This window comes from Trypanosoma cruzi, genomic scaffold (assembly GCF_000209065.1).
Source record: "Trypanosoma cruzi strain CL Brener 1047053516921 genomic scaffold, whole genome shotgun sequence".
NCBI lineage: Eukaryota > Euglenozoa > Kinetoplastea > Trypanosomatida > Trypanosomatidae > Trypanosoma > Trypanosoma cruzi.
The window spans coordinates 280,384-294,008 of NW_001849557.1; the positions used below are offsets into that span (position 1 = coordinate 280,384).

At 49.2% G+C, this 13,625-nt stretch overlaps 4 protein-coding genes across 4 annotated transcripts, besides 16 other annotated features; all 4 read right to left on the reverse strand.

Moving 5' to 3' along the window:
* Nucleotides 1-13,625: part of a sequence feature (heterozygous, Esmeraldo-like haplotype) that runs on past both edges of the window.
* Nucleotides 89-120: a microsatellite.
* On the reverse strand, nt 525-4,895 carry Tc00.1047053506401.80 (hypothetical protein, conserved; the record flags this gene model as incomplete). The annotated part of the gene is made up of 1 exon (XM_816169.1): nt 525-4,895. One exon carries the CDS (start codon nt 4,893-4,895, stop codon nt 525-527), a length of 4,371 nt encoding a protein of 1,456 aa, XP_821262.1.
* Nucleotides 4,718-4,763: a sequence feature (CT-rich).
* Nucleotides 4,819-4,856: a microsatellite.
* Nucleotides 4,993-5,063: a sequence feature (T-rich).
* On the reverse strand, nt 5,072-5,641 carry Tc00.1047053506401.90 (centrin, putative; the record flags this gene model as incomplete). Its single annotated transcript, XM_816170.1, has 1 exon — nt 5,072-5,641. The coding sequence occupies one exon, from the start codon at nt 5,639-5,641 to the stop codon at nt 5,072-5,074; it is 570 nt and encodes a 189-aa protein (XP_821263.1).
* Nucleotides 5,677-5,698: a microsatellite.
* Nucleotides 5,783-5,818: a microsatellite.
* On the reverse strand, nt 5,967-8,024 carry Tc00.1047053506401.100 (DNA polymerase sigma, putative; the record flags this gene model as incomplete). The annotated part of the gene is made up of 1 exon (XM_816171.1): nt 5,967-8,024. The coding sequence occupies one exon, from the start codon at nt 8,022-8,024 to the stop codon at nt 5,967-5,969; it is 2,058 nt and encodes a 685-aa protein (XP_821264.1).
* Nucleotides 8,260-8,297: a microsatellite.
* Nucleotides 8,468-8,499: a microsatellite.
* Nucleotides 8,537-8,582: a sequence feature (C-rich).
* Nucleotides 8,624-8,644: a microsatellite.
* Nucleotides 8,673-8,712: a microsatellite.
* Nucleotides 8,797-8,822: a microsatellite.
* On the reverse strand, nt 8,925-12,266 carry Tc00.1047053506401.110 (protein kinase, putative; the record flags this gene model as incomplete). Its single annotated transcript, XM_816172.1, has 1 exon — nt 8,925-12,266. One exon carries the CDS (start codon nt 12,264-12,266, stop codon nt 8,925-8,927), a length of 3,342 nt encoding a protein of 1,113 aa, XP_821265.1.
* Nucleotides 12,644-12,676: a microsatellite.
* Nucleotides 13,131-13,199: a sequence feature (A-rich).
* Nucleotides 13,446-13,490: a sequence feature (A-rich).

Consider the following 13,625-nt stretch of genomic DNA (forward strand, 5'->3'; position numbering starts at 1 on the left):
ACAATTTCCCTCTTTCCTGTCTGTGTGTATATGTGTGTTTGCAATGTCTCCAGGCAAATCAGAAAGAAAGACAAATACCGGCACACAGAAAAAAAAATAATAACAAAATAAAATAAAATACATTTTGTCAGGAGGTTCTTTCAGCAAAAAAAAGTATTCATGTCACACACAAAAAAAAAAGGCATTTTCGGGCAAATAACGTGAAAATCACACACAAATAAATTTTAAAAAGTTCCTTCTTTTTTGAAATGGGCTCTCGCCACTTCACAATTCTGCGTGCGTACGCCTTTGCGTGTTGTGTGTGAAATGCATCTAAAATGGTGTCAAAATGTATGCGCTCCCGCAACGATAGAAAGCAAATAAAATCACATAAAATAATATGCGGCAAGCAGAAGCCTCTAATTTAGATTTAAATACATGTCTTTTAATGGCATTTTTTTATGTGGCCCCGCCCTGTCAAAGCACCCGCGCCACATGTATATTCAGTCCAATCGCTACACTGTATAAAACTAGTCGTCTGGCATTCATTTCATCAGAGCCCGCATTTCATTAATGCGGCTCAGCAAAACCTCGGTCGAAGATCTCACAGCACCTCCAGCACCTATTTCATTCACTGGTGAGGAAAGGACGGGTCTTTGCTCGTGCCCAAAGAGCTGACGCAGCGTGATACCACCGGCCCCGACCTGTCGCGTGGTTTGCAAACAGGAAGTACCCAACGAAAGAAAAGGTGCATTTGTCCGGTCATCACTAAAACGATGAGGTGAATTAGAATTAAAAGGCGACTGTGGTGTCATAAAGGTTTGTGCATCCCCACTGGGGGCATCAGGGAGAACGTTCCTCTCCTGTTGGAAGGGCAGTAACGCACTTTTGTTTAGAGATGTACGACGTTGACGTTCATTCAATATCTGTCTTAAACTAGGCTCATTTTCCACACCGTCGGATGGCATTGCGTAGGAGGACGTAGTTCGGTACTGCAAGGTCGCCGCAGGGGATCTGTCGCCACCACCGCCGCCACCAACAGGACTGTACTCTGTTAGTGGTGATACATGAACCTCCGAAATTCTTGAAGAGCTCTCTATAATTTGTTGCTCCTGTCGCCGTTGCTGTTGCTGTCGTTGTGGATCACGAGGAGGTGTCCTCTGATCCGTCATGTGAAGTTGCTGCTTTCTTCGCTGCGGTTTTCCCTCTCTGAAATTCACTGCATCCTTCGTGTTATGGTGCCGAACAGAAAATGGCAAATTCTCACCATCCTTCCTTTCTTGACTTGAACGAGGGCGAGAGGATTGAGCAGTTGATGCTGGTGATGGCGATAACATTGTTGCTGGCGGTTGTGTGTGCTCCATCACTCGAGACGGAGAAATCCAATCCACCTCTCTCCCCTGATCCATTGAATGGTCATGCGCGGAAAAGCCACCCGTGGCTCCAACACGCTCGCATGCAGATGGCGATAACGGTGCTGCCCTCGATGGCCTCGAATGACCAGACATGTTCTTGTGACTATCCGAAGAGTGGCGACGCCAGTTATCATGCGACTGTTTCGGTTGTTTCTCCCTTGATGACATGTTGTTCAATACAAGAGATGCGGGTGTTCGCTGATGCAGAGCCTGTCTACTAGTACTGCTACCAGCGACTCGACGTTGGCTTTCGTGCCGTTTTGGGCCAGCCCGGACCTGCGTCTTGAGTTCCGGGCGTTTTGACGCCTCATTGAAACCTTTTTTTCTGTTTGTCTGCACGGTGGAATCCTGAAAAAAGTACAGGCTTCTTGATTTATTCTCGGAAGTTACTTTCTGCGGCGTCGGAGCACGCAGGCGGTAACACAAATCTGAACTGTTGAGAGTGACTCTTCGTCCAGAAGCCTGCATATCCGCTTGCCTCCCTTCTGACCGTAAAGCCGACCGAGCACGTGGTCTCCCTTCGACTTGCCCTTGTGGCCCCCGCGTGACGAAATTCGCCGAAAACCGATGCCCTGAACTCTCACTTCCCTTTGCTGCCGCACCTCTGTGCGTCGTGATCCGTGGCTCATCCAACGTCTCCTCCTCGCCGTATTCCGCGCAGTAATACTGATCGGCGGCAACATCGGAGCAAAGTTCCGCCTTGCCCCAATCGCCAACAAAGCCACTGCCACGACCACGCACGGAAGGTGGCCTCATTACACGTACGGGTGACGGCGAGGCAGACCCGCAGCTCGATCGAAACCCGCTCATCTCGCGTACACTACTGCATTCATGGCACTCCGAATCTCGTCTCACCTGCGCCAGCCTCCAGTACAGTGGAACCTCCTCTTCTTTTTCATGACCAGCGGTACTGTTACTCGTCACTTCCGAGTGTTCACGATCTGCCACGTTGCTCATCAGCTTCCTCATTGGTGTCCCATCACGCCAAGTTGACTGCGACGATGATGCACTGCGGGCATAAAGAGCCGCCATTCTCTCCGCGTCAAGAGAAATAGACCGGCGGCATCCAACTCTATTTTTCCTGTTATGACTACCAACGGCATGAAATTTATTGCCATTCTTCTTGTTGATGGAATCGTTTGATGCACCAAGGCGCCCCCTCAAAAACAAATGAGACGTATGTGAAATGGAATTCACTGGAATACCCACTCTTGGTGGAAGGCCATTGCTCTCCATGCTATTAGCTCTGCAACCAGCGCCAATTCCACCATCATTGAATCTAAAGTTGTTCTGTTTACAAGTCGCTTGGCCTGCTTGATGCACCTTCTTCATTTGTTTTTGTTGTTGTTGTTTTAAAACGGATTCGTAAATAGAAGGTCCATGACGAGGAACAGAAGAAGAGATGGTTCGTGGTCGCTGCCTATACGACGGCAACGATGCTGACGATAAATTCTTTGGTGGTGGCGGTGGCAACTCGGTTGTTCTCACGTCTCCCTTCCTTGCCACCTGCGATAACTCCCATTCGTACTGTTTACGTATTGCCAGCAGTTTAGACTTCTCTTTATGAAGCGTGTTCAATGACCCGGTGCCTGAACGCAATGATTTGCTCCATGGGATTTTCTCCATACGGTGAATCTCCCTATCAATCAAACGGATTTGGCGAAGAAGACACCGACGTCGACGTGTCGCAGCACTGGATTCCCCACTCGTATGACGTTGACTTCTTTTACCCACACTAGAGGATGGGTGCATATGCGCTGCTATGGATGCAGCAGGCTTCATGTCCTCCTTCACCCACTTCTGTAGAAGAATGGGAGAAGCACTCCGCAAGGAGGCAAAATAATCGGCGCAGTTATTCTTACTTGTGCGAGTGGATGTCTCCGCTTCTCCTCCAACGCCATCGCGCCCTCCACTCCTTCCACGACTCATCCGCACCGGTGGCTTATTTGAGTTCTCAGAACTAACGGAGCGAGCACCAAAAAACAAGACAGGGTTCTCACCACACCACACCGTCAGCCTTTCGAGCTCAGCATGTGCAAAGGCAGCAGCCCTTCGGGAGGGTCTGCGGGGCACCGGCTCGTCGTTATCGTCGCCGCTCTCCGACATCCGTTTCGTTTCCTCATCAGAAGGCGGAGGCGACGACGGCAAACTCGCTTCACGTGTGTGACTTTGACCGTTTAACCGACTCCTACCGCCCTCTGAGGGGGCACGAAGAGTTCGGATCTCTTTATCCGCCTTCCCTGTCACTTCGTTCCTCCTCGTCATTCCCACGGACCCGCCAACACCATGCGGTCTAAAGAATTTTTTCTCCGCCGTGACGCCTTTTGTTGCAATAGGTGATACAAGAGTGAAGCGGTGGCGTGTCGAATGGGACGTCGAGGGCTGCGATACTTCGGTGTCTTTGGTGATGGCACTGAAATCCTGATCAACAGATCGCCGAGTTTGTTTCTTCTCCCCTCCGTTACCGGGCGCCGAATGGTTCCGTCTTTCGTTACCCTCACTGTTATCAATGTGAGCAGCAGTCACGGTACCTTTGTGAACATCCGAAAAAAAACAACGAGACTCCTTCATTGTCGTGGTGGCGGCGTCGCGTTGCTCCACAGTATGCGGTGACTCGTCCAGTACTACAACAACAGCGGGTGATGCCGTCAAATCCACCGCGTCAGGGCCTTCCTTTTCCAGTTCCGGTCGTTTATCCCCGCGCGGTGGCGTTGTGCTCATCGCGACAATCCCGTTGTCTCCCTCAGACATCATGTTACCTCCTGTATTTGGTGGAAAATTCGGTTTAAAAAGGAATGATGATGTCTGCGTTTGCGCAGCCACATCCCTCCCATTCGTACTACTTGCCTTCACTCCCGTCTCGTTGACTCTATCGCCGCCTGGAAGTCTGCCCGACGTACACGTCGAGGGGTGCATATTTTCTACAGATCCACACGCATCCCACTCACGTCGCTGCTGCTCGCGGGCGGCCCGCTGTTCCTGCATGGACTTCTTCAACAAACGTATCTTCTCTTGGAAGAGAGTTCCGGCGTCTTTGTCAGCGGCATCCATTCCAGTGCCGCCACTACGTGCCGTCATCGTCGAAGTATTCGTGGAAGGAATGGTGGTGGCGGTGGTGGCGCTAAATGTGTCGAAGGAACAGGACGAGCAAACAGTAGACGGCATTAAAGAAGATTTCACCGTTGGTGTAGTCGTTGTAAACGTCGTGGACGACGTATCCTCGCAAATTCCCCGAGAAAAGGACAAAAAGGAATGACACGAGCCACTCCTCCGCCAACCCAACGCAACGCCCGGGTCCCAGGACTGCGACCCGTTCCGCATGGCTCCTACTTCCCCCTTCCCCTCTTCCTCTTCTTCTTCTTTCTCCTCGGGCCCCCTCTCGCGGAGCACACCGCAAGATAAGAGAAAGTCTGGACAGGAGAAAAATAATAATAATAATAATAATAATAATAATAATAATAAAAAGAACCAAAGCCACACACAAAGGAAAAAAAAAGACATCGCTGGCCGGCTTTCCTGCACTTTCGGTGGATACTTCTGTGCGCATGCGTGCCCGCCTGTTTATACATGACGAATGGGGCAAGAGTGTTCTCATCACTCTCTCCTTTTCCTTCCCTTCCCTTTCCTTTTCTTTCTTTTCTTTTTTTTTTTTCTTCTTTTTTCCTTTCTCTCGTCCTTTAGTACAGCGATGTCTTTTTCATCACGCGGAGAAATTCATCCTCGCTCACCTCACCGTCACCGTCGCGATCGGCCTCGTCTATCATCTCCTGCAGCTCCGCGTCTGTCATGTTCTCGCCGAGCTCCTGCGCCACTCGTTTGAGGTTCTTAAAAGAGATCTTCCCCGTCTTGTCGTCGTCGAAGAGATGAAACGCCCTCAGCATCTCCTCACGTGAGTCCCGCTCCGTCATCTTACGGGCCATGAGCTCCGTAAACTCCGCAAAGCCAATCGCCAGCGGTTCCGCACCGGGACCAGCGGCTTCGACCCCCGGCACGCGTCTTTCCTCAGCGATGGACAACAACAGTCGACGCACTTCGTCCTTGCGGGGCTCAAAGCCGAGTGCTCGCATGGCGACTTTCAACTCCTTCGCGTCGATCGTGCCGCTACCGTCCGTGTCGAAAAGATCGAAGGCCTCTTTGATCTCCTGTCGCTGATCCTCCGTAAGCTCCGACATGGCGTTGTTCTTGCCTGCGCCCCTCGGCTGGGAGGCCGTCCCCGGTGGCGTGCTCTGCTTCGCGGTGTGACTCATTGGACTGGCAGTGAGTGACCCTCATAATGACAAACAATAAATAAATAAATAAATAAAACAGACAGTTTGAGATTGCCCTCCAGGCACGCAGTAAATTTACCGGTAACCGAGAACCGACAGATAATTACAATGCAAGAAATGCACACACACACACACACACACACACACACACAAACAGAATTTTCCTCTCTCCTTCTTTGTTTATTAATCACTCCTTCAGCCCTCTTTTTGATTTCATTTCATGCTCCTTAAAAAAAAAAAAAAACAATCAATATTCCGCCCCTATTTCATCTCAAAAAAAGGTCCAACGTCCCATGCGCAAACCTCAACGACGACGATGTCGACGAAAAGCCACACAAGCCGAACTGCTATTCGACGAAGTACTACTGCTCGAGGTATTGCTACTATCCCCGCTGCCGCTGCCGCTGCGAGGACGTTTCCGCTCCTGAATGTTCGTACTGCCATTCCAAGACGCCCCTCCCTGCAGCTGAACCTTCCGAATTGCAACCATTTCCTCCATGCTACTGGCCGTTGTCATCGCCATGAGCTTTTCCTTTTGAGCCGGGTCTTGCAGAAGTCCATCATAAGCAGCATCAATAAACTGACGCCGCGCAACACTGGGTCCATCCACGTGCAAGATACGTGAGAGCAACGTGGGACGCCGCGCAATCTCCATGGCGTCCGGCAAAAATTCCTGCTCAACGCCCACAGGTGCATCAAATAAAGCCGTTAACGCCATATATGCATGTGTAAATACAGAAGTGATAACATGGAAAATGCGTAGTGAACTCGCAGCATTATTTTGCACACAGCCTGGATCTTCTATCATCACCTGTGATAATCCCTGCGAGGAACTTTGCCCTGTCGGACTGCTAGGTGTTAAGGCAGACGTTTCACCACGTAGAAAGTATCGACCGCCGTCCAGAAGAGAAATACCGCACTGGTGATAGTTAAAGTACATGCCATAATATCGAAAGAAATCCACGAGTAGTGTTCCAAGGCCGGTGTATGCCCGCTCCTCGGGTCGCTCTGTGTAAATCGGGTGATTTTGAAGAAAGCTAATCACTAGCAAGGTTGTCGCGAAGGATCCAAGGCCACCGTGATACGGCTCGTGCATCCCACGTTGCTGCAAAAAGTATTTCACCAATACTATCAATGGTCGTGCCTCGGGAAAGGAGCAAAGCATGTCTGCAACGATGGCGGAATTCCTCTGGCCATCCTCGGCGTTGATACTGACGTCCACATCCAGCAAAGAAAGGCGGTGCTGAAATTTCACTAATGGGACCTTTGTCTTTAGGATAAGTTGGGGATATGCGGCGTGGCACAGCCCTTCACGGCTAATTTCACGTGCTAACGCCGTTAGTGCCTCCTCCGTCGTCACGGGAACCTTCAGAATAGACATGTCTAGATCCGACAGAGGCAACAATAGACCTGTAGACATGCTACCAAACACAATAGGCTCGCAATCAGGCCAAAGACGTTTGGCTATCGTTCGCACCTCCATCGCAATAATTCTTCGCATAAAAATCTCCGCCTCAGAGGGACGAAGGTACTTCACAAAGTCGCATACCTCCTGATGCAGAGCGATGGCCGCGTTTGACGCGTACCCGCCGTGTGTGGTGTAGCGTTCCACACTCCAAAGCGGCACCACACGCTGCCGCGTCAAAAGGAATTCTTTCGACCGGGAACGCAGTGATTGCGTGGATGAAGATTTGGACACTACCCGCCCATCTCGACCCTCCTGCACTGTGAGCGTGGCTTGTAGGTCGCTCTGTGCGACGTCGGACAGCGCGCTAGAGGGAGGAAGGAAACTGAGATAGTCACCATGGATACCCACGCCCTCACCACCGTCATCACCACCACCCAAAAGCTTCTTGACCCCCACATCTTGTGGCACGTGTTCCTCATCCTCCACATCGCTCGTCTCTCTCCCCCCGACGGATAATGTTGCTGTTCCTGCTGCTGGCGTTGTATGCAACGCTTCCTTTCCGTCCTTCCTGCCAGGAGCAGCGGCACCACATCGTTCCTTTTGTATGGTACCTTGATGTTGACGGAGCTTTTCTGCCAACTCATGCGAGATGGGTGGCACCAGAGGCACGTCCGCCTCCTCCATCATCAGCCACTCACCGCTGAAGTCGCTGCTCCTCTGCTGAAAGCGAGAAAACAAACTGCACGCTGGTGCCGGGGATGAACTGTTCGGCACATTTGGTGTGCCATTTAGCGATGTCGTGTTATCATTATCCTTCTTGTCGTAATCATCGGTGTTATTATTTAATTTGTTATTGTGTTTACCGTCGGTGCAGGTCGGTGTGTCATCCGAGGTGACAACCGCCCCCTGGGAAACAACAACACGTCTGCGGCGTTTCATTGCCCCTCCTCTCATCCCTTCATTTTTCCAATCAGACACACACACACAGAGAGAGAGGGAGAGAGAAAGAAAAAGGAGAAGTGTATGCGTAAAGAACAGCTTGCAGTTGTTTAACCGCGACAAAACAAAAAGGTGTAGGAACACAAACAAACAAAAAAAAAAAAAAGAGGTCACCAGTCACACCTCCTCCTCCTTCAAAGATAAGCCTAAAACGGCTGTCAGCATCGACGTCTCTTCCAATCATTCTCTTTTCTTCTTCTTTTTCTTTTTCTTTTTCTTCTTCTTCTTAGTCGTTTGTCTTTCGTTTTTTGTTTTTTCGTATTGTTGTGTTTTTCTCGTTCCTTTTCTCCCCATTTCGTCCCTCCGTACATTTAAAACTGACGACACGACAATTATTGATAAATCGGGCTTAGAGCCAGCAAAACAAAATAAGGAAAACAATGATTACATGCGGAAGTAAAAGAAAGAAAAAGAAAAAAGAAAAAAAAAACACACACACACAGAGAGAGAGAGAGAGCGTGTTATTCCCCCCTCCCCCTTCTTCTTCCCCTCCTTCTTCTTCCCCCACCCCCCGCTCATACACGCATACAAGCATACAGAAGGATAATAAATTCAAAAAAAAAAAAAAAAAAAAAGTGAAATTAAACATTGATGTAAATAATTTTTTCTCTTCGTTTTCTTTTCTTTTTTTTTATTTTTTTTTATATTAATTCATGTAAGAAATTCTCCCGATTAAGTTTGAAAGGTTATATTCCCCCCAGTTTTGTTGCTTTGGTGGGGATGTTCCTTTTTTTTTTTTTTTTTTTTTTTTTTGCCCATCTTGATTCACATCCTATTAATCAGCTTGGGTCGCTAAAAAACGGCCACATGTTTGCTCCAGCCACTCGTTTCACACACACACACGCGAGCGTATTCTCAGATGGTGGTGAGAAAGGGGTGGAGCAACAACTCCTCGCAGCTCGGTCGATCCTCCGGACGAATTCGAAGACACATAAAAAGAAAGTTCTCCAGCGCAGCAAACAATTGCATGCGTCGGCAATGCTCGGTAGAACCTGAAATGTCAGAATCATGAATACTTGCGGCATCAGTCTCAATTTCCGTCTCATCCCCAACTTTTATAATCTCCAGACGTCTCCTCTTCTGTAGCTTTGCATCCTCCGTGAAAGAAGCAGTCACATCGATCGCTGCTTGGCTTTCTGCCTTATATGCCAACGACCGCCTCGCCTCCTCTGCCGCCTGCACCACGCTTGGCGGTAGTGGCAGATCCTCACGGGAGGAACCAATACGAAAAAGCACGCGGAGTTTATCTCTCGCAAGATGTCGCCATGGGGCAGCGCCCGTCACAAGCTCCATCACAACACATCCAATAGACCATACATCGCCTGCAGTACCAATGCGATGACGCTCAAAACGGATCATTTCGGGAGCCATGTAAACCGCCGTCCCACGAAGCTCTGTGATGGCATCGTCTTCGGCAAGAACGGGGTACGGTGGCGCTGCAGCAGCCTCATGCGTTTCACTGGATGCAGCTCCAGAAGCGGCACTCATGCCCTCCTTCCGTCCCTCATAAAATGACAAAACAGTCTGCCCTGGTGATTCACAAGATTCGGATTCTGCCTCACTTCGCCGCAGACGCATGGAGCACCCAAAGTCTGCAAGTCGCGCGTCCCTCTCCTCCGTCACGAGAATATTTGCCGTTTTTACATCCAAATGGGCATACCCGTAAAAATGAAGAAAGTGAAGGGCCTCCACTATTTGCCTCGTAAGTCGCTGCACCTCTTCTATAGGAAGAGGCGGCATTTCAGGCGATACAGTTTTATTCCGTGAGGCGGCTGAAGCAACAAAAAAGCTAACCGGCGTACGTGAATATGCCAAGTATGAACATCCATCACTACTTTCCAAAACACTATTAGGCTCTTTTATTTCTTGAGAGATATTTTTGAAAACAGATGACTCGGAGTCAACCGGTTCAATCGTTCCACTAAAGCTAGGCAAGGAAGCAGTGGACATCACCTTCGAGGACACCACTGAAGGTATACTTCCTCTGGAAAGCATGTAGTCCAGTAAAGATCCCCGTGGACAATATTCCAAATACATAAGAACAGAGTGGCCTCTTTTCTCTGCGCCATGAAATCCGACGATCCAGGGCATACGATGACGTGTTGCTACACTTAATACTTCCAACTCCAACTCCAACTGTTTTAGTCTGTGTCGCAACTTTGGTTCATTAGAATTAAATTGCAGCTGCTTTGCTGCAAGAACCTCACCTGTTTCGGTGTTCAGACACTCGTAAACTTTCCCACAACATCCACCACCCAAAAAGGCACCAATGCGAAGCTCACCCCTCTTTCCTGCGACACCTTGTAGGCGCGGTCCCGTGGTTGGTTCTAATGGAGGAAGTGGGGCCAAAAGAAGACCGGTATTGGCCCTTGAATTACAACCCCAGATGTTTGCAAGCGGACGTCTAAAATATCGTCTAACTTCCTGCGAAGTTACAGATAGAGAATGTTGCCCAGATGATCCAAGAGAGCCTGTTGTGGCTGTGCTGTTTGGCGTAACGACAGCATTTCGTGGGGATAACTTTAGCGGTGGCAAAGTGTGGGTATCAATGGTTCGCAAAGCTCCATGGGCGTCGTGGTACGTCAAAGACAATGAGTATGTGGAGGCACCGTCACCCCGGGGACGTACAAAAACATCATCCACCCGACGATCGTGTTGCTGGGGAGTCGCGGAGACCAGCCTCTCCGTTGCTCCCGCTGATACAGGCGGTCCTTGATGATGCGGCAGTGACTCGTCCCGTTGCAGGAGACCGACAGCATCAGGCCCTTCATACAAAGACTTTCCCAGAAATTCTTGAGGATGACTCTCAGATGTGTGTAAAACTGCAGCGGGTTCAGGACCCTGGGATGCCGTGAGGGCTTTCGTATCACAACGGTGCCCTACTGAACCGCGCAGCTGTTGCTCGAGTCTTTTTTCAAGAGTGCGTAACCGTGCCTCAAGCTGAACATGCCTGGTACCTGTGTCCCGCGTTTCCGTGCTCATGTGCTCTCCGCTGCATCCCTCGGCGCATTTAGAAGAAGAATGGGGAATGCTCAAATTAGACAAAACATCGCTGGCATTCCCTCCCACCCCCACATCATGCGAGCCTCTTATTGCTGATGTGTTCAGTCCCGTGCTCGCGCCCCCATCAGGAGAGATAAAACCAGATTGCGGTACCTCCCCCCCTTGTGAAACGCTATCCAAAGTACAAGTGTGGTTGGATTGCACATGCGGCAAACAACTTATGTCAGCTGCTCCAATCAAATGTGAAAGAGTTTGTTGTAAATTTCCCCCCGAAACATCATCTGTCTCTCCAAACTGCCGCTGCCAATCATAACCGCGTGGTCCGGGTATACATTCCTCTCCAGAAACAGTGGGAAAGTCGGAGGCGCGGCCGACCACGCACTTAGGAGATCGAGCCACCGGTGAATTGAACGCCTCTGTCACTCTGCAATCCCTCGCGTGTGCAAGGGCATTCTTCACCCCAGATGCTCTAGTCGACGTTAACGGCGACAACGTTTTCCAGTCAATCCCGCCAAGATGCGAGCCTACTTCCCCATCACTAAGCGCCGCAGTACTGGCACCGTTCCCTACTACTGACGTCACAGCCGGAGTTCCTTCGCCAGAAAAGACGATTTTAGGCGTATCAAGACCGCTGCTGTTGCTAATACGCCCGCTCATGCTCCGAAAGAAACAATGAGTGCAAAGTGCCCCAGATGAAAAACTGGCCACCGACGAAACCCGCATCACCGCGGCGGATTCACAGAAACCACAGAAGGTGGCGCAGTTGTGGCAGCGATGACCACGATGCGGCTGCTGAAAGCTCAGATTTGAAGATGAGGGCAAACTCGGGCTATCCACGTCAGCGTGCAGAGCCTCGCTCATCTCCGCCGCCGCCTCAGACAACACATCCTCCTCATCCCCTTTGTCGGTAAGCCATGGTGTCTTTGTAGACGTAAAAACAGCGGTCAAAGCCGCCGGGCGAGAATTTTTTCGATAGAAGTCCCGTCCACTACCACTTCTGCGTTGCCTAAAAAGAATCGGCGCCCCTTTCCAACGCGGAGAGCCTGTCGATACATACACAGCAAGTGCACCGGCCATAGCCGTCACACCGAGAGAAATTAAAACTGTTGGGTGGTCTGCAGAAAAACTGCCTACGGCGGTGCATACAAGAGCCACATAGGAGCGGCACTGCGTGTACCATTGACTCCTCTCCATTGCCACCACAAGTAACGACAATAAAATTTAAAAAAAAACGTACACGTAAGCTTTTTTTTTTTTTTTTTTTCCTCCTCCTCTTAATCTTGTTATTTTAGTGGCCAAATATGTTTATATAAATATTATTCGTTAGGAAGGGCGTATTTCTTTCCCCAGTTTCTGAATGACGCTTTATGTACCTTGGCTTACTTTGATTCTTTCCCCTAACCCTCCCTGCCGCCCCCCTTTCCCCCCACCTTCCCGGTTATATTAGCTGCTCTGAAAATTTTCTCGTTTTTGCTGTTTGTTTGCTTGTTGTGCGCACTCCAGCCCTGTCCCGCACGCAGCCTTGTCCTTATTCCCTTGTCTTTATCCTCTCCCCTCCCCCCTTTCGTCGTTGCGTGTGTGTGTGTATGTGTATGTGTGTGTGTCGCGCCCCCTTCTTCAAGACCCACTCGCTCACTTTTGAACACAATAAAGAAGTGCCCTCTCCCTAATAAGCGTGCGGATAAATGGAAGTATGTATACAACGCCCTGCTCTTCTTCGCTGACAAAACTCTTTGCAGCCTCACGCACTCTTCACGACACACACACCTTTTCAACCCCAAATATATATTTTTTTCTCACCACCACAGAATCAACTCAGCAGTGTCAGTACGAAAGAAATGAGGATTCTTCAGGTGCCGCCTCAGTAAACCCTTCAAAACGACGTGCGCGCAACAATAAATCCACCCAACCGCGTTTTTCTCCCTTCCTCCTCCTTTATTTGTTTTTCGCCACGGCGGTCCTGCCTCTGCCTTGTAATACTTTCCCCCCACCCTCTCCTACGCAAACAAAAGCAATGCGGCTGGACTCAGGTTCACGCCAAGCACGAACGAAATATATAAAATAAAATAAAAATAAAATTGAGGAAAGCCAGGGAACAATAACAAAAAAAAAAAAAAAAAGAAGAAATGGTAACCGTAATAATTACCGCTGTAGTAAATTAAAAAAAAAAAAAAGTAAGTGTGGAAGAGGAAAAAGTGTGTCCTTTTTTGTTTGTGTGTATCTGTGTTAAAGCAGCAACGAAAAGAAGAAGTCCTAACAGATATGAGCGGCTACAAACAAAGGAGCCTTTGGGTGTAGTGTGTGTATGTATATATATATATATGGGATGGAAGTATCCATGGATGCAAAAGCAACACAAATAATGCCGGCAGTAAAAGAAAAAAAAAAAAAAAAAGAAAGAAAGAAAAGAGAAGAAAAGGCATTTCAAATTGCATGTCATTGTACACGGGCGGCAGTGGTGACATGAAGGAAGGGGAGACAGTGGAAGGAAAAAAAGTATTTGGCAAATGAACGTCAGAAAATAAATAAAAAACAAAAAGAAAAAGAGAGAAT